Source organism: Notamacropus eugenii, chromosome 1 (assembly GCF_028372415.1).
Source record: "Notamacropus eugenii isolate mMacEug1 chromosome 1, mMacEug1.pri_v2, whole genome shotgun sequence".
Classification (NCBI taxonomy): domain Eukaryota; kingdom Metazoa; phylum Chordata; class Mammalia; order Diprotodontia; family Macropodidae; genus Notamacropus; species Notamacropus eugenii.
Window position 1 is genome coordinate 90,320,430 of NC_092872.1, and position 19,915 is coordinate 90,340,344.

Here is a 19,915-nt window from a genome sequence, read left to right on the forward strand (position 1 = left end):
GAGAGAGAGAGAGAGAGAGAGAGAGATAGTAAAGATGGAAAGAAAATAAAGGTCCTCCTTGTGGGCCTGCAAACTGCGATGAGAAGATTGTGATCCTTCTGGGACAGTTAAAGTGTGAGATCAAAGATGTGTAAGAACAGCTCAACCTGGTTTCCATGTGGCTACAGCTACAGGTGCCCTGAATTTAGGATGGAAGCAACTTTGGAGGAGTTGTCCAGGATGATGATGACAATCCAGCTTATGACTACATGCCAAACTAAGCTGGATGACTTCCACACCCAGATCTCAAAGTACTTCTTCAAAAGGTTGCTACCTCCCTTCTCCATCACTTTTAATTAGGATTATCTGTTTTGCCACAGTCCAGCTTCTATTTAGAACTCATCTTATCCATGCCTTGCCTTCTAGGCACCAATAAATTTTGTCACACACACACACACACACACACACACACAGAGTATACATCTGTGGTGGCTGAATGAAATGGGCAGGATGATTTTTTACATTCTGTCACTGGTTTTGTTTCATTTTTATTTTATTTTTCATTTTTCTAGCTTATATTTCCTCTCTCCCACCTACCCACCCATTGGGGAAGAAGGCAAAGAAGGAAAAACAAAACTTCGTAACAAATATACATAATCAAACAAAAGTAATTCCCTCATGGACCATGTCCTAAAATCTATGTCCCCACTGGGCATCTTGAGTCCATTCCCCTTTGGGGTGGGGTGAGGGAGGTTTGCATCTTTCATCATTGGTCCTCTGGAATTGTGAGTGGTTCTTAAATCTTTCAAACTTGAATGTCTCACAAGCTCCTCTCAGAGGCTATCTCCAATAGCTGAAGCCTGTGCTGATTACCCTTGCTCTAGACCATCATAGTATTTACTGCCCCAAACTGGCTCTAACTTAACATTCCAACTTGATCCACCCCCCTACACTTTCCTACTTGCACCTTCCACTCCAGGTCCAAACTGGCCCACTTCCCATCACCACCCACCCCAGCATCCTTCCAAAAAAAAAGACTTGTACTTTCCAAAATCCTGCCCCTCAACATCCCCTTTCTCCTTGTCCCCTTCTACCTCTAAACTGCTGTGATTATATGAGTGGGGGAAGTCCCTTCTATTCCTGGGACTTTGCAAAATCCTGCCAAAATCTTGGTGGGGACACTGCCCTCTCTCATGGCCTGCCAGGAAGTTGGCTCTATCGCAAGGAATAAGCTCCAAAAATGTGGTTTTGGTATATTTATTTGACTTTATAAATATTTTTATTAATGGGAAAAAGGGAATAAGTAAAGATTTCTCTTTTTTCAGATATTCAACTTTATGTCACATATTGAACAGGTGAAGCAAGGACTGTACAGCTATCCAAGCTCATTAAGGAAAGGAGAAGGAAGAGCAAATTAGGAATACAGTGAGGCTCATAGATTCAAGTATAGCCCACCAGGCGAGGGGTGCAGGGGAAGGTCTTTCGCATCATCATACATTTTTCCTTGTCAAGGAAGAGAGAGTTGGCCTTGACAGAAAGATCATGTTCCAACCGATTCTTGGTGAGGACCAGAAGCTGTAGGGTGTCCTGTGCTTCACACAGTCGAAGTTTCAGAGTCTGCAAGGTGTCATCGATGGTGAATGCTTCATTCACTAGCCTATGGCAAGGAACAGAGAACAGGCATGAGTCAGGCAGCAGTGTAAGGGTAGTGGAAAGAGCATTGACTCAGTGTTCTTCGAATCTTACCTCTGATACCTATGTAGCTGTGGACATCACTCAACCTCCCTGCAACTTAAACTTCCCCATTTGTAAAACTGGAGGAGGGCAAGGCAGGCAGGACATTAGCTAGAGTCTCTGAGAATCCCTTCCATCTCTAAATCTATGCTTCCATTCATCAGACAAGAGGAAAATAGAAGATAGACTCTAGTTTGGGTATTTGAGTTTGACATCAAGGTGAATTCCACCCTCTCCCCATCATGCATCTCTGAGGTGCCTGAGGCTGGGGACTCTCCATTCTTGGAAATTACTAAATGCGTGGCAGAGCTTTGCCTGCTTGGAATAGTTTGGACAAAGCCTCGTTTAGACACTGAAGGATGAGCAAGGGTTGGGAGGGACCTAAGATAAGGCAGCACTGACTTGACGTGGCATCATGGATACAGAGGTCAGAATAAGGAAGACGTAGGTCTGAGTAGCATCTCTGAAACATCCTGGCTGAGTAACTGTAGACAAGGTGTTTAACCTCTCAGTGCCTCAATCTCAGACATGAAGACCAACTGCCAATCTACCTTGGTAGAGGGAATTTTCCATCAGTTTTCTTTTATACCAATGACATTATAGGACTGGTTCTCTCCCCAAAAAAGTGATAGGGCTGATGCTGATGTCTGAGCATTTTGACTGAGGTGGGGTGAGAGGGAGGAAGAGAAGGAGAGAGCCCTGTAGTGTCCATTCCAAACAAAATAGCTAAAGGCAGGGAGAAGAGTAAACCTTAGGTCCTGGACGATACACAGAATGGCCAATTCAGATGATGCATAATCTTGACTCTTGACCTCACCTGCCTCAGCCTTAGTGTGTCCCATCAGGACACTGCCATGGCAGAAGTTCTCCCCTACCCCCATACCTTAGCAATGTCCCTTAGGAAATGCCATGCCTTGGAATAGGGCGTATCAGAGATTCCTGAAGGAGGGACTTTGCTTCCTACTCTCTCCCCTTCCCCAGCCCTTGCTCCCTCCATCCCTTTGTTTCTGCTCTCCCCCACTCCCAAATCCAGGCTGCTGTTAAGGTCCTTCTCTTTCACCTTTGCACCATCTTTTGAACACACCCCTTTGGCTCTTCTGACACTTCTACCATTCTAGGGCCATCACCTCATGCCTGGTTATTGTAATGAACTGACTGCTGGTGAGTCTGCCTGCCTTAAATCTCTCCCTGCTCCAACTTATTCTTCATTCAGTCATTAAAGTGATTTTCCTTTAAGTGATCGTGTTACCCTCCCCTACTCAATAAACTCCATTTACTTCCAGGAGCAAATACAAAATGCTCTGTTTGGCATTCAAAGCCCTTCATCACCTAGCTCCCCTCCTACCTTGCCAGTCTTCTTTCTTACACACCTTACTCCCCAACATCCTCAATCCAGTGACACTGGTCTCCTGACTGTTCCAGGAACCAGATGCTCCGTTGCTCAGCTCCAGGCATTCTCTCTGGCTGTGCCCATCTTTCCATCCTCCTTTCCACCTACTGACCTCTCTGGCTTCCTTTAAGTCCCAATTAAAAATCCCATCTCCTACAAGAAGTCTTCCCCAACTCCTCTTAATTCCACTGCCTTACTTTTGTTGATTATTTCCTATTTATCCTGTATATAGCTTGCTTTGCGTATATTTGTTGGCATGTTGTCTCTCCCGCTAGATTATAAGGTCCTTAAGGGCAGAGACTACCTTTTGCCTCTGTATAGTGCCCCCAGCACTTAGCACATAGAAGGTACTTGCTAAACGTTTATTGAATTGAATCGAATTCTGCACACCCTGGTATAAAATGCCTTTGCAGGGAAAGCACTACAGGCACTTTCCAGATCTCTCTCTGAAGCCTCGACTGAGTCTACCCCTAAGCTTAACTAAATGTCCTCTGCCCATTTCCTTTTGGTCCTACCACTGGCAAACTTCAGAGATGGGAGAGCTCAACCAGGAGCAGCACTTCCTCTGGAACTAACAGCAGATAAACTCTGACAAAATTTCTGTGAAAAAGCTGCTGGCTGGTCTACCCCAGGAAATTTGTCCTAACTATCACTGTGACCACCTTCTCTATTTTCCTACAAAGTAGGCAGTGAACTATGCCAGCAGGCGACACAGTGGATTGCAGTAACTGGAACTGAGATCATAGGACAATAGAAGAAAGTTCGGGGAGGGGGGCATTCTTTACTCCCACGACTTTGCTCCTATGTGGTTTTTGTTAAGAGGGGGTTCCCTGGGCACTTACCCTGAGTAGGCCAAACCACTGAACATGTCATGGAAGGGAGGAGACCACCAATGTCAAATCAGACACTAAAACAAAGGGTCCTGTGGAGCCTCTCACTCTCAGGCTTTCCAGATTTCCATGTGGGCAGGTACACACCACCACCCTAAATGTCAAGACTTTTCCATTTCCCAGTGTGATTAAACCTTTGGCAGGAAATAGCAGAAACATTGCTAAGGGTTATCTCTTCAGGCATCATTCCTATCAGGGCAGCACAGAGTATTTACTTTCAGAATCTCTCTATGTGGCCTCATTTATTTCTCTGGGACTCTCCCTGTTCTCAGACTCCCTCCCATACTGCCTCACTCATTCCTGCCACTCTTGCTCCTATCCTGAAATCTACAGGATAGGGGAAAGAAATTTCATGGACCTGATATCTCCTGGGATCTGTGAGCTTTTGAGCAGTCCAGTCTAGAATGAGGATAATAGCTTGGAGGGTAGGAACCTGGAATCTGCACAGAGAATTCCTAAGTCTAGTTCTACTGTGAACCAAGGGCCTGAGCTTTTTGCCAAAGTCTGACCTTGATTTAGGATTGTAGAACCTACAGTCTAAATCATAAATCAGAGATCCCATATCATAGACAAAGAGCTGGAGCAGACCTTAGAGGACCCAATTCCCTCATTATACAGATGAGGGATTCAAGGTCCAGGGTGATTAGTCAATTGATAAATAGTTATCAAGTACCACTATGCTAAGTCCTAAGAATACAAAAAAAGGCATAAGACATCCCTATCCTCAAAGACTGCAAAGACCTATTGAGACTACAACACATATAAAAAGAAGCTGAAATGCAGGGGGAAGGGGAATGTAGGGGAATAACGATATGATGATGTGACCAGGTGGGAAATCATGAGATGGCAGCCCTCTTTAAATGGAGGATCTGAGAAGAGCTCATTACCATCTGTCTTCCACCCTCTCCAGTGAGAGGGAGGGAAGTACCCACAGGGGCGGGGGTATCACATGGTTATTAGGTGATGGTGCTGGGATCTGAATCCAGATCCCATGACTCCCAAAGCAGCATTCACTCTCCTGAAACGTTCTCCACATCTCTGGATCTCAATTTCTCCCATGTGCCCAAGACGGTAACTAGATAGAGCTCATAGAAGCTTGACAAAACTAATGTACTATAGAATGTTTGTTCTTTTATAGCCACACCAATGTTTATTCCCATGTTAGACCAGCATGATTTACTCCATTAATGAGGGAAGAAAGAGGGATTGAGGAGACCTGACTTGCAGCTTTCCCCAATCTCTGCTCCTGCCCTCAACCCCACCCTCTTCTCCCTGTTCTTTTTTCAGGTTAGTAGCAGTTTTCTTTTCTTTCTTTTCAAGTTCTTCCATCAACACAAATAGTCTTTCTTTAGCAGGGAGGGGGGCACACCCGCTGGGGAAATATTTGGATTATTTGAAGCACTCACAATTATAAACATTCACATTTTTGTGGGTCTGAAAATTGCCAGGAGAAATCCGAAGTTCAGTGGATAGATACTCTGATGTCATCCATTTTCTATGGAGTCCCCAGGGACTCACTAACCTTGATGAGGGTTATTGCCTGACTTTGAGTTCCCAGGAACTCTAGCAGTGCTTTCACCAATGCTGGGTCATGTTCCTCGTACCATATGTATACTGGCATCCCCTCCTCCATAGAGTCAGTCCCCACAGCCCCACATCTCCACTCACTTGAAATGAGGGATATCCCGGCAGAGTTCCACATTAGGACGCCGGCTCCTGTGCTCTAACCTCGTCTGAACCACCTTCAACGGACACTCCTTGGCCATGATGGCTCTCTCCAAAAGCATGATGGTATTCTCCATCTGGAAGATTTCCTGCATCGTCTGGACAACCAACAAAGCCTCTTTAGCAACAGTGGCATCCCCCCAACCCCCACCTCACCTTATTTCTTCTGTCACCTCTCCTTTGCCCCTAATCATGGAGTGGATAATAAATAAAAATCTTTAGGTTTTTTCTCACCAACACATTATACTGTTAATTATTTTTGTTACTTCCACAATTAATCCTTAAAGTTTTTACTGATATTTCCCCCCACCAGTCATTTCTGGACATACCCATCTCCCCACTCCTACCCCTTTCTCTGGGAGCTATCTCCTGACCTATGTGTTGTCACTGGACCCCTATAACTCTGGAGAAAAGAGTAAGACTGGTGACTTTGCACAGCTCTGCCTCACTTAAATCCAATTTATTTGCAAGTCAAAACATCACCCTCCTGATAGCATTTGTCAACTTCAAGAATGAAGGACAAACACTACCTCTCTCTTCCTAAGTGCTCCTTCACTTACAACAAGGGAAAACCTTTAAGCAAAACCAACTGATACATCACTTCTGCCTGACCGTATATGTACTATTCCACACCCATAGACTTCCACCTTTCCCACCAAAGGAAGGTGATACATTTCTCCTCTGTTCCTTCCAGGAGCTGAGATTAGTCATTATAATTACATAACCACTGAGTTTCATTTTATTTTTTTCTTTTTGTTTCCATTATTGTAATCATTCCATAGTTATTTTTGAAACAGTTGACTAATTTTAACTTAATTTTCTCCCCTAGGAGTTATTCCAAACACTTGACTTGTGAGTCACTCTGCTATTCTGAAATATATGCTATTTTGATAGGAAGGTGATCATGAGATTATCTTCTATGACTACACAGAGAAAGACACATGAGACCCCGTGAAAGACTCCATGGGGCAATGGCATTCCTCTGTGACCTTTAACCACCCAGCAGATCTCACTGAGATACATTAAAAATAAAACAATAGACATGAAGGTTTTTTGAAAAGGTGAAAATACTATACAAGTGTGAAGTATTTAAGTAAGGCAAAGTAACAAAATATACCACTTATACACACACCAGGAATGTTTCATCCCACATTAAAACCCTTTAGTCTGTCCCAGTTACAACCTGGAACCTGTAGGATCTAGAGCTAGAACCCCCACTGGCCTCAGACTTTCCCTCCCTGATTATAGACCTTGCTCATCTGAGGAGAACCTTTCTGGGAGAGAGCCATGTTGAGGAGCTGGAGGAGAAATTAGCAAGTAGAGGAGAGGAATCAAAACATTTCCCAACACCATTCCAGGAGACTGAAATGATGGCTTCCAACCAGAAGTCAAGGTGTTGAAGATCCCTTGTCAGGGAAGACTAGGTCAGAGAGAAGCAAGAACTGACTCCATCAAGAAGGTGCAGAGGTGTTGAATCCCAGCCCCAAGGCCAGCATAGAAGGCAAAATTATGTAATTTATCCTCAATGATCCCTCCCTTTCTCCCTTCCTTCTTTGCCTATGAACTCTTTCCAAAGTTCTTAAAAGAGACCTTGAGAGTATCCCTATATCGCTTCTTTGGACCACCATGTGAATGCTTGCTCTGCGTGAATTCTCCATAAAACAGTCTTTTTGGCAAGCATATATTTTTGCATTCAAACAACATGGTCAGCCCATAGGAGTTGTACTCTCGTGAAGCAGAGTTTGAATGCTTAGCAGTTTAAATCGGGAAGGAACCTCAGAGTCTGGTACCTTGTCCTGTCAGGTGATCTTCAGAATCTTCCTAAGATAATTCAAATGGAATCCATTCAGTTTCTTGGCATGACACTGGTATACTTTGGAACTGATTGTGTGGCACTGGCACAGGATGGCTCAGCATGGCATGCCCACATCAGAGAAGGTGCTGTGCTCTATGAGCAAATCATAATTGAAACAGCTCAAAGGAAATGCAGAATGTGCAAATTTAGAGCATCCACCTCAAGTGTTCATGTGGATTATTTGTGTTCGACCCATGACAGAGCATTCTGAGCTTGTATTGGTCTGATCAGCCATAGTCGGACACAATGAAACTTGACTCTGGCATCATGATGTCATTTTGATCCTCTTCAAGAATGAAGGACAACAACCAACCAAGGTACCCTTTCCAACAGACTTCCGGGAAGATCTTATGCTAGGAGTTGGTGGTATGAGGCCCATACTATTCCTGAGCAATATCCTATACCTCAATTTCTTTCCCCTTCTGTGCCATAAAAAAATGCCCTGTTCTAAGTTTCACTTAAATGTCCTACTTTGGTCTTGAGATTTTCATCTATAAATTGAAAAGTTGAACTAGTTGGACTATCTTGTTGCCTATAAACTAAAAAATAAATTGCAATTGTATTTCGATATAATTGGCTTCCATGGTAACCCTATAGTTTTATATATTTGAAAACATTACTCTAAAAAGAGGTTCATAGGCTTCATCAGACTACCAAATGGGTCCATGACACAAAAAAGGTAAACAACCCCTCAACTAGATAACCTTTGGCCCTTTCAGTTCTATATCCTATGAGTGAAAGGGAATTGAATTCAGAGTCAGAAAGATTCTAATCCCCCCTCTTACTACCTGTGAAACCTTGGTCAAGTCTTTGGAATATCCATCTGCTCAGTTTCCTCATCTGTAAAACGTGGGTGTTGAACTCAATGGCCTCTCAGGTCCCCTCTACCTCTAAATCTATGAGATTATGATGCCACAAAAAGATCTCATAAATTCATTCATCATAAAGCATTCTAATAATTTTCCCTTCCCTGGGGCACTTATATTTTAATAGCCCTAATACCTTATCTCAAATAATGGAATTTCAGACTGGTAGGGAAAATGTTTTCTAGGTAGGGGACTTCTAGACTTTTCCAAATCATACCTGGATGTATAGCTGGACATGCATTCAATTAAAAGCACTTTACAAACATTTACTGAATACCTACTAGGTGGTAAAGCCATATATATGAAGGGGATAGAGACAAGGGATAGATGCAGACATAAATAAGGTAAGATGATCCCTGCCCTCAAAGATCCTATAATCTAGTGGGAGGAGAAAGAGCATTTATAAAAATAACTATAATGCTTGAGAGAATGTGGTAAGTGTTTTAAGAGAGGTATGAAGTACTGTGAGAGACGTAAGGAAGTCTCTTCTGGCTAATGGCACCATGGAAGACTTCTTGAAGGAGGTGATTTGATTAAGTCCTAAAGGGTTACAAATGTGGATCTAGTCAAGACCTCATCCAGTCCCATCTTTTCATTTGATGACTGGAATGGCAATGGAGACAGAGGGAAGTTAGGTAACTTGTCCAGAGCCACACAGGGAGTCAATGACAGAACTAGGATTTGAATCCATGTCCTGACTGCAGAACCAGTGCCTTGTCCACTGTACCATGATGAATAGAGAGGTGGATTTCAACAGACAAATAAAGGCAAGGAGAGGCATTCCTTAATAAGTGAATTAATTCAGGTTATTCACTAGAAGATCAAATACTGAAACTGACCACATAATGCAAAGACAGTACTTATTAGAAAAGATCCTGATGTTGGGAAAGACTGAAGGCAAAATAAGAAGACAATGACAGAGGATGAGACAGATAGATAGTATCATGGAAACGAGGAACATGAATTTGGACAGACTTCACGAGATAGTGGTGGATAGAGGGGTCTGGTGTACTATCATCTGTGGAGGTCATAAAGAGTTGGACATGACTGAGCACCTCAACAACAACAGAGGCATTCCTCCCTATTCAGTAAATCCTAGTGGTCTGTGTTGCTTCCAGAAGGAAATATAAAATTCTCTCATTGGTTTTCAAAGCCCTTCCAAACCAGTCTTTCCAGTCTTCTTACACTTTACTACTCTCCCAAGATCTCTCTGAGCCAGACACACTAGACTTCTTGCTGTTCTTCACACAAGTCACTCCATCTTCAAACTCCAGGCATTTTCACTGTGTCTCCCAGAATTGGAATACTTTCCCCCCTCATTCCTCCTCCTCCTGATGTCCCTGACTTCCTTCAAGTCCCAGCTAAAATTCTACCTTCTATAGGAAGCTTTTCCCCAATTTCCTTAAGGCTAGCACCTTCCATCTGTGGTTATCTCCAATTTCTCCTGTCTATGTCATGTTTGCACACAATTGTTTGCATCTTGTCTCCTCTGTTAAACTATTAACTCCTTGAGAGCAGGGCCTTTCTTTGTATCTCTAGCACTTAGAATAGTGCCTGGCACATAGAAGGTACTTAATGCTTATTGACCAACTGACTGATTTCCCTTGACAGAATGAGTGGATGAGAATAATTTGCTCCAACAGTCATGAAGGCTGCTAAAGCAGGCACTATGGAGCACTTAGAGCTTGGACAGACATTGAAGATGTCAATGTCATCCACTTCATCCAGGGTCAGTACCAGTTGTCTTGACTTTTGTCTTACCACTGGACTTCAATGATTCTGGAAAAGAGAGACTGACAACTGACTTTGCACAGATCTGCCTCACTTAAATACAATTCATTGGCAAATCAAGACATCACCCATGATGCCACTGATCCTCTTTAAAACAAAAGGTGAACAACAACTGATGGAATGCATTTGTGGAATGACAGAACAGTATAGTTTGACTAGGACAGTAGCTGGTCTTTAATAGAAAAAAGAAATTTAGAGAAAGAACAACTTTCAAAGAGATGAAGAAGAGTTCCATTTTGGATGTATAAGTTTGAGATGCTGACAGAACATCAAGGTATCAAATGCTCAAGAGGAAAGTAGAAATATGGACTTAAAAAGAGAAGTTATTGACAATCTAGAACACACACAAAGGAAGGTAACTAAAGCAGAGGGGAAGTTCAAAACCATGTAATTTGTAGAAAATAAGGTTGCTCATCCTGGAGAAAACTTGGACAAGACTTGATAAATATCTTCTAATATTTTAAGAACGATTATGAGGAAAGGTTGTCATGACCCTTCAGGCAACTGGGTGGTATGGTGAATTAAGACTGCTGGACCTGGGATCAGGAAGATTTGAGTTCTAGCCTGGCATCAAACAAACAGGTTGTGTGACCCTGGGCAAGTCACTTGAACTTTGTCTGCCTCAACTTCCTCATCTGTTAAATGGCAATAACAGTAGCATCTACCTCTGAACTGTTGTGAAGAACAAATGAGATCCTTTGAAAACTTTAAAGTGCTACACAAATGCTAGATGTCATCATCATCATCATCATCATCATCATCATCATCATTATGACCCTAGGAGAAAGAACCCAAACCAATGGATGGAAATGATAGCAAATCACATTTCAACTCAATATGAGGGAAGAACATCCTAACAATGAGAACTGTTCCAAAAATGGAATTAACTGTCTCATGCAGTAGTATTTCCTAACATTGGCAATGTGGGTCATTTGTCAGGGATGATATAGGTAGATTCATTGATCAAGAAGGATGATCTCTAAGTCTCTTCCAGTTCCTAAGATTCTGTGATCATGGGACTGAGGTTAGGGCTGGAAACAGAGTTGGGAGTCATCTACATAGAGGTGATAAATGAAGAGGCAGGTGTTTATGAGCTTGCCAAGAGAGGGTATTTCAAGAGAAGAAAGGACCCAGAGTGGAACCTTAGAGGAATGTCCACATATAAGGGGTGTGACAAAGAAGAAAGGATAGAGAAGAAGGGGCAGAAAAGGAGCAGGAGGGTGTGGAGCCAAGATGCCAGAATAACAGTACAGACTTTCTAGAGTGCTCCTGGAAAAGACAAGACCTGAGCAGGCCTTGGGGGACTGAATCTCTTGCACCTGTGGTGGTTTCCAGACTTTATAACCCCAAAATTCTGAGAATAAATTGGTAGGTCAGGGGAAAAAGTCTGTGGGACCAGTGCAGGAGAGTGGAGTGGTCCTGCCCCAGCCCCAGGGCAGCTGAGGAGGAGGCAGTAGCAGCGGAGCAGCTACAGCTACTGTTTCTGGAACTCTAGGCCCACAGATTGTGGGGGGATGGAGTGACTGACAGTACAACCCCCACCCCCACTAGAGGCAGAGAGCTATCTTCACAAAGAGCTCAAAAGGTAAATAAATGGCTGGAAAAATGAGCAAAAACCCAAAAAATAATCAGACCATAGAATCTTACTTTGGTGACAAGGAAGATCAAAGCATACAAACAGAAGAAAACAAAGTCAAAACTCCTCCTTCCAAAGCCTCCAAGAAAAATATGAATTGGTCTCAGGCCATGGAAGAGCTCAAAAAGGATTTTGAAAATCAAGTAAGAGAAGGAGAGCAAAAATTGGGAAGACAAATGAGAGTGAAGCAAGAAAATAATGAAAAATGAGTCAACTGCTTTCTAATGGAGACCCAAAAAAATGCTGAAGAAAATAACAATTTAAAAAATAGACTAACCCAATGGCAAAAGAGACCCAAAAAGCCAATGAGAAGAATGCCCTAAAAAACAGAATTGGCCAGATGGAAAAGGAGATCCAAAAGCTGATTGAAGAAAATAATTCCTTAAAGATTAGAGTGGAGCAGATGGAAGCTAATAACTTTATGAAAAATCAAGAAATTATAAACAAAACCAAAGAAATTAAAAATAGCAATGTGAAATCTCCTCAGAAAATCAACTGACCTGCAAAATACATCCAGGAGAAACAATTTAAAAATTATGGCACTACCTAAAAGCCATGATCAAAAAAAAAAGAGCCTAGACATCATCTTTCATGAAATTATTAAGAAAAACTGCCCTGATATTCTAGAACCAGAGGGTAAAATAAATATTGAAAGAATCCACCAATAACCTCTTGAAAGAGATCCCAAAAGAAAAACTCCTAGGAATATTGTAGCTGAATTCCAGAGTTCCCAGGTCAAGGAGAAAATATTGCAAGCAGCCAGAAAGAAACAATTTGAGTATTGTGGAAATACAATCAGGATAACACAAGATTTAGCAGCTTCTACATTAAGGGACTGAAGGACTTGGAATATGATATTCCAGAAGTCAAAGGAGCTAGAATTAAAACCAAGTATCACATACCCAGCAAAACTGAGTATAATACTTCAGGGGAAAAATGATTATCCAATGAAATAGAGGACTTTCAAGCATTCTTGATGAAAAGACCAGAGCTGAATAGAAAATTTGACTTTCAAACACAAGAATCAAGAGAAGCATGAAAAGGTAAACAGGAAAGACAAATCTTAATGAATATAATAAAGTTAAACTATTTACATTCCTACCTGGAAAGATAATATTTGTAACTCTTGAGACTTTTCTCAGTATTAGGTTAATTGGAGGGATTATATACATATAGACAAAAGGCACAAAGTGAGTTGAATAGGAAGGGATGATATCTAAAAAAAATCAAATTAAGGAGAGAGGAACATATTGGGAGGAGAAAGGGAGAAATGGAATGGGCCAAATTATCTCTCATAAAAGAAGCAAGAAAAAGCTTTTTTCTTGAGGGGAAAAGGCGGGAGCTGAGAGGGAAAAAGTGAAGCTTATTCTCATCACATTTGGCTTAAGGATGGAATAACATACACACTCAATTTGATATGAAAATTTAGTTTACCCTACAGGAAAGTAGGGGAGAAGGGGATAAGTGGATTGTGGGGGCTGAAAGAAGGGAGGGCAAATGAGAGAAGGGAGCAATTAGAAGCAAACACTCTTGGGGAGGGACAAGGTCAAAAGAGAGAATGGAATAAATGGGAGGCAGGATAGGATGGAGGGAAATACAGTTAGTCTTTTACAACATAACTTTTATGGAAGTCTTTTGCATAACTATATGTATAACCTATATTGAATTGCTTGCCTTCTCAGTGAGGATAGGTGGAAAAGGAGGGAGAGAAGTTGGAACTCAAAGTTTTAAAAACAAATGTTAAAAACTGTTTTTACATGCAACTGGGAGATAAGATATACAGGCAGTGGGGTATATCTATCTTGCCCTATAAGAAAAGAGAGAAGATGGGGATAAGGGAAGGGAGGGGTATGATAGAAGGGAGGGCAGATGGGGAAAGGGGTAGTCAGAATGCATGGTGTTTTGAGGTGGGAGGAGGGGAAAGATGGGGAGAAAATTTGGAACTCAAAATCTTATGGAAATGAACGTTGAAAACTAAAAATAAATAAATTAATTTTTTTAAAAAGGCGCAGGATTACTCAGTGCAATGTGAGTTTGACCATTGCTTCTTGTTTTCTGTCTCCTCTTCATGTGCCACTAACACCCTCAGGCATAGGAGTGCCCTTTTGATGGAACCTCAGCTGCTCTTCATAGAAGAGTGGAGAACAATCTCTAATAGTTCAGTGTTGTCTGAAAAACAACATAAAACCACTGTCCCAGAATCTAGTGGGGGGAGGAGTAGTGAGGATGAGATTAAACAGACTTTTAATTCATCCCAACATCAGAGAAGGATGACAGGGAATAGGGAGATGGTAGGTGGACTGTTCTCCTTCCCCCACTCATCCATCCCATGACTGCCAGATCATAGTCCAGAAGCCAGATCTTTCCCAGCTAGGCTGGGAGGTAGGAAGCACTGAACATTCTAGTTTAAGGCAATGGGAATCAATCAATAAGCATTTTCCTCAAGGATCTTATATTCTATTGAGAATTTGGGGAAGACAGCCTACATAAATATTAGTTTACACAAAAAGATAACAAGGAAATATGGAGGGAGGGGACACTAATAGCTGGAGGGATCAGAAAAGGCTTCATGTAAAAGATGGGTTGAGCTAAATTTTGAAAGAAATTAGGTATTCCAAGATACACATGTGAGAAAAGAGTGGATTGCTGGCTTGGGAAGTGACTAATATAGCCACAGAGATAGAACATGCAGTACATTATGAGGAACATCAAGAAAACCAGTCTGGTCAGTTTGTAGAGTACAGAAAGGGGAGCACTGTATAAAGTTAGAAAGATACATCAAGTCCTGGTTTTAAAGGACTTTAAAAATCAAACAGAGGAATTTATATTTGATCCTAATGTCAATAGGGAGTCATTAGAGTTTATTTAGTAAGATTGTGACATGGTCAAGAACTGAGATTTCGGAAAATCACATTGGCACCTGTGCAGAGAATGGATTGCAATGAGGTAAGGTTTAAGACAGGAAAGACAATTAGGAGGCTATTGTAGTAAGAGGTGATGAGGACCTCAACTAGGATGGATGCAAGAGAATTTAGGGTGATAAGCACAAGATCTGACAATGTGGATATGTGGGGTGAAGGAAAATATGAAGAGCCAAGGATAATGCCAAGGTTGTGAACCTGGATGGCTTGAAAGGATGCTTTTACCTTTGACGGAAATATGTAAGTTCATAAGAGGGGCAGGTTTTGAGGAAAAGACTATTTAATTTCCTGATCTGAGAAAATAGAAGAGATTTGGTAATGAAGACACATAAATCTGTCTACATCTCTACCCAAACTTAACCTCTGAAGAGAAAGAACACCTTAGAGCAGAAGGAATCAGAAATCTGGAGTACTCCAAATAAGGCTGAAACCTCCAATTAATTAAAGACCTCAGGATCCCTATGGAGTCAAGTCTTCTGCCAAGGCTATGGCGAACAGGATTGGGAAGGCTTAGAGAGGGGATGTGATCTACCCCAAATCATTGGAAGATCCAGGACTAGATAAACCCAGGTCTCCTGATTCCATGGCTAATTTCTTTCCACTACATCATTTACAGTAGAGTTTATTTTCAGGGGTCCTCCTGAGACTTTTTTGTACCTCTCTTTTCCTTCATGCCTTTTGCCCACTGCCCAGAATCCCTACCACTCCTAGGGCACTCACCCAGCCCTTCCTGACCAATACTTATTCTCTGAAAAATTCAGTCCTGAATCCTAGGCATTGCCTGTCTTTGTCAGATAGCCACTGAGTCTGGCGACCTAACCTTTGGTTTTATTACTTTCCCAAATCACTTATCCCTGACTGAATCTCAACTAAAAGCCCTCTCATCCTTAAGCTTCCTTGACTTCCTGGGTTGGGTGATTCACTATAAGAGATTTCTAGTTATTTGTGTTTTTTTCCCTTCACCACAGTAACTTGATGCCTGAGTCTGGCTTATGCAAACCAACACAAATCAAACAAAATAAAAATCTATTAAAGACTTACTGTATAATAAGGTATCAAGGAAACAAAGACCAAAAAAACAGACAGCCCCTTCCCTCAAGAAGCTTATATTGTCTCCCAGGATACATGTAACACACATAGATAGGGAAATACAAGATGTTTTAAGAGGAAAGAAAGTACTACCAAAACTGAGAGTATCAGAGAAGACCTCATGGAAAAGATAGCACTTGAGTTAAGCCTGGAGGGAAGAAGAAAAGTCTAGGAGGTGAAGATCTGCTCCAGCTTTCTCTCCACCACAGTGGGTTAGAAAACCTTCTGATAGTCTGGTGTATTTAGAAAGGAAAAAAAGATCTCAATTTAGAAGCAATACTCCAGGTAAAATAGATATCTTTGTTGATCCTTTCAACAACCCTGGCAGTTAGATGATATTATTATTCATATTTTACAGTTAAGGAAACTGAGGAAAACAGAGGTTAAGTGACTTAGCCAAAGTCACACAGCTAGTAAGTGTCTGAAGTCATATTTGAACCTAGTTCTTTCTGAATTCAGGTTTAGAGCTGTACCACCTAGCTGCCTTTAAATTAATTGATTAATTGGCTTAAATAATTACATTAATGCAATATTTCTCTTGAGGGCATTTGTATTTAAGAATGAGTCATCTGAAGAGAACAGATTTTAACTCAAAGGAAATTTGGGACCCTGTGGCAGGTATGTGGGATAGATTTTTTTTTCTTTGGGGTTAGGAGATGGGAGAGGTCTTTCTTAGGGCCCTTCAGATTATAAGTGACCATTAGGATGGTCACTGAGCTCCTTTTACCCCATCCTTGAACAAACAAGGCTGAACTCAGCATAGGCTGCCAGTTCAAGATTCCTCGGGCAAGAATGCCCAATTCAAGGATGCTAGGTGGAATGGCAAATACTCAGTGGGCACACTCTCACATTCCTCAGGGAGTGTCCCTAGAAACAACTCTATAGCACGGGAGGGGACATGAGGCTCAGTCAGCAAAAAGCATCCCTCCTCCCCAACCACCCTAATATAGAAGAAATATGCATCTGTCTGTCTGTTGTTTTCCAATGTTTGTTCTGTCAATGGGAAAATAAACCCTTGACTGGGACATCAAAGTGTTCCCCACCAGGAACACAGAGAAGTGATTTTGACATTTGTTGGAAAAGCATCCTTGGTGAAATGCTGCTAAAGGTATGGCCTCTGATAAGACTAAATTTGCTTCTCCCCACAGATGTGGGCAGGGCCACCTGGGGAAACCCAGAAAGCTCCAATCCCAATAAGTGGACTGGGGGAATGGCACAGAAGCTGGGCCCTGAGCACCTAAGATAGTGCCACTATCAGCGGCTCCTTCTCTCTTTTCTCAATCCAACAATCCTACTAAAAAAATATTTATTAAACACTTATGATATTCCAGGCACCACGCTACATTCACAGAAATAAACAGAAACCATATACAGAGAAAATGGAAAGTAATTTGGTGGCAAGGGCTGTAGGAGGTTAGAGTGAATTAGCAATGGTGGTAGTGACTGATCTCTATGTCCTCTTTTTTTTTTTCAGTCTTTGCAGCTTAGACCTGCTCCTGACCACTCAATTTTTTATTGTTCAGTCCTCTCAGAGACTCTTGAGGGGTAGATAGGTTAGCGGCGTCATTGACTGAAGTTTTCCAGCATATGGACTCCAGAATAAAGCAGACAAGATGTCCCAATGGGAAATGGTACTCATTCATTCATTTATTCTCTAATTAGCACCTGACTTTCAGACAGGGCTTTAATATTTCCAAAACACGGTCATTTAACTTTATTGAACCTCATCACTACAATCATTATGAGATCTCATAGCACTCTGTATGCTTCTTACATAATTACTGTTTTCTAATATATATTATATTTATCTGATTATCAATCCCACCAGATGGCAAGCTCGGTAGAAGTTGGGCTCACAAATGTTAGAGAAGGAAACACGATCATCTCCATTTTACAGATGATGAAACTGAGGCTCAGAGAATCAAACTGATTCTTCAGGTTTGCACAGCTAGTAAGTGATGGAGTTGGTTATTTACCCAGGTCTCTTCATCCGTCTTCTTGTTCTCCTTCCACTATACTACAGTGACTCCTACATTAAGATGCCCTCTTGACTTGGGTGGTTATCAGGATGACTCACTTTCAGACCTCACATCACTAAACAAGTCAACTCCAGGGGGTGTTGCCATGGTACACATACGACCGATGCTCAGCTTCACTCCACCTTCTCATACTTTCCCATTCTTGCCAGCCTATTTATTGCCCTTGATGATGAATACTATGATTCAATCCCTGGAAGTGCATGGAATACTATTCCCAAGTGCTTGCTACACAGAGCCGGATGCAAGGGTTGCCCACTGATAATGGTCAGGATTGGAAGGGCTGGGAAGAGGAGCAGCATTTGATCTTGATTTGAGGGAGTAAAGAGTTAGTTCAAAGAGCACTAACATTACAAATCCAGTCTGGCCAACCTAAATTTTTGATCTTGGCAAACAAATCCTTAGCAGAATCCATCCTTCCAAGTCTTTTGGGTTCAGAAGGTTTAAGTTGCAAGAGGAGGAAGACTGTTACAGAATTTTCAGGACAACCTGGCTCTCCAAGTGGGTCTGAAAAGACATCTCTCTTTTCCCTTGATATTTTGATGACAACAATAGCCACAATAAAATTCACTTCGGGAATCCTCATGGGATTTAGGGCTAGGAGAGCAAACAGAATAAGAGATTCAGCCTGGAAGGGTCCTTGCAGATCATGCTCAATGTTCTCATTTTACAGTAAGGAAACTGAAATCAGACAGATGAACTGAAATGTGCAAAATCATATGGATTGCCAACAGTAGAGCCAAGACTCAGTCTAGGTCATCTGGCTTCAAACTCAGTGCTTTTCTCATAATGTCAGGCTAAAATGATACCATATAGAAGGCACTGTGCTCAGTGCTGGGTGATACAAAGATAAATATGACACAAACCTTGTCCTCATGAAGTTTACAATCTAATGGGGAAAAGGACAAGTTTTAAATCCTGGCTCAAATACTGATTAGCTTACGTGACCCTGAGTGATAAGGATATTAATGTCAACAAAAATAGCTAGTATTTCATATAGCACTTTGAGGTTTCCAAAGCATTAACAAATATTATTTCATTACATTGTTACAACTACCCTGGAAGGTAATTACTGTTTATTATTCCTGTTTCACAGATGAGGAAACTGAGGCTGTGTAGCAAGTCACTAAATCTCTATAGCTCAATTTCCTCATCTGTAAAATGAGGGGTTGGAGTCAGCAACCTAGGAGGTTCCTTCCAGCTACCTCACAAAAACAAGTGAGATAAGTTACACACACAAAAAATTGTTGAGTCGTTTCAATTGTGCCTGACTCTTCATGTTCCCATTTGAGGTTTTCTTGGTAAAGATACTAGAGTGGTTTGCCATTTTCTTCTCCAGCACATTTTACAGATGAGGAGACTGAAGCAGATAGGGTTAAGTGACTTGCCCAGAGTCACACAGTTATTAAGTGTCTGAGGTCAGATTTGAATTTAGGTCTTCCTAACTCCAGGGACAGATCTATCCACTGTGATACCTAACTGCTCACAATACAAAAGAGGGAAAGGCGTAGAGAAAGAGGAAGAGAGGGAGAGAGGAGGGGAGAGAAAAAAAGATAGGAGTAAAATACTATGAAAAATGTAAGTAGGGAGAGATCACCAGACATCAGTTTACAGATTTTTATTTGGAACTTACTTTATGTATAGCACTGTGTTACGCACTAGGGAACTTACAAAGAAGTATGAGACATTGAGAAACTTATAATCAAATTGAGAACATAAGATAGCTTCAAAGAGGTGACTGGAACTCTGAAGCAATATAGGATAATGGTCAAATGAAAGGGACAGGCAACAACTATGGGGGGAATTCAGAACAAGGAGAACTTAACTCCCAGTGAGGATGTTCAAGGGGAAGCTTCCTATAGAAACCGCATGCCTTTATATACCATTTTAAGATTTACAAAGCCCTTTATAAATATTAGCTCATTTAATCTTCACAACAACCCTGGGTGGTTAGTGTTACTATATCCTCATTATACATGTGAGAAAACTGAAGCAGACAGAGG

General features: G+C 41.5%; 1 protein-coding gene across 1 annotated transcript in view; it reads right to left on the reverse strand.

The window, feature by feature from the left end:
• Positions 1 to 1,220: 1,220 nt before the first annotated feature.
• Positions 1,221 to 19,915, reverse strand: part of TEKT5 (tektin 5) — a 75,074-nt gene continuing 56,379 nt past the window's right edge. Inside the window, exons 6-7 of the mRNA XM_072609090.1 lie at positions 5,662 to 5,816; positions 1,221 to 1,636 (exon numbers count right to left, since the gene is read on the reverse strand). Of these exons, the coding sequence (XP_072465191.1) occupies positions 1,420 to 1,636; positions 5,662 to 5,816 (372 nt within the window). The 3' untranslated portion in view covers positions 1,221 to 1,419. The remainder of the gene's footprint in view (positions 1,637 to 5,661; positions 5,817 to 19,915) is intronic.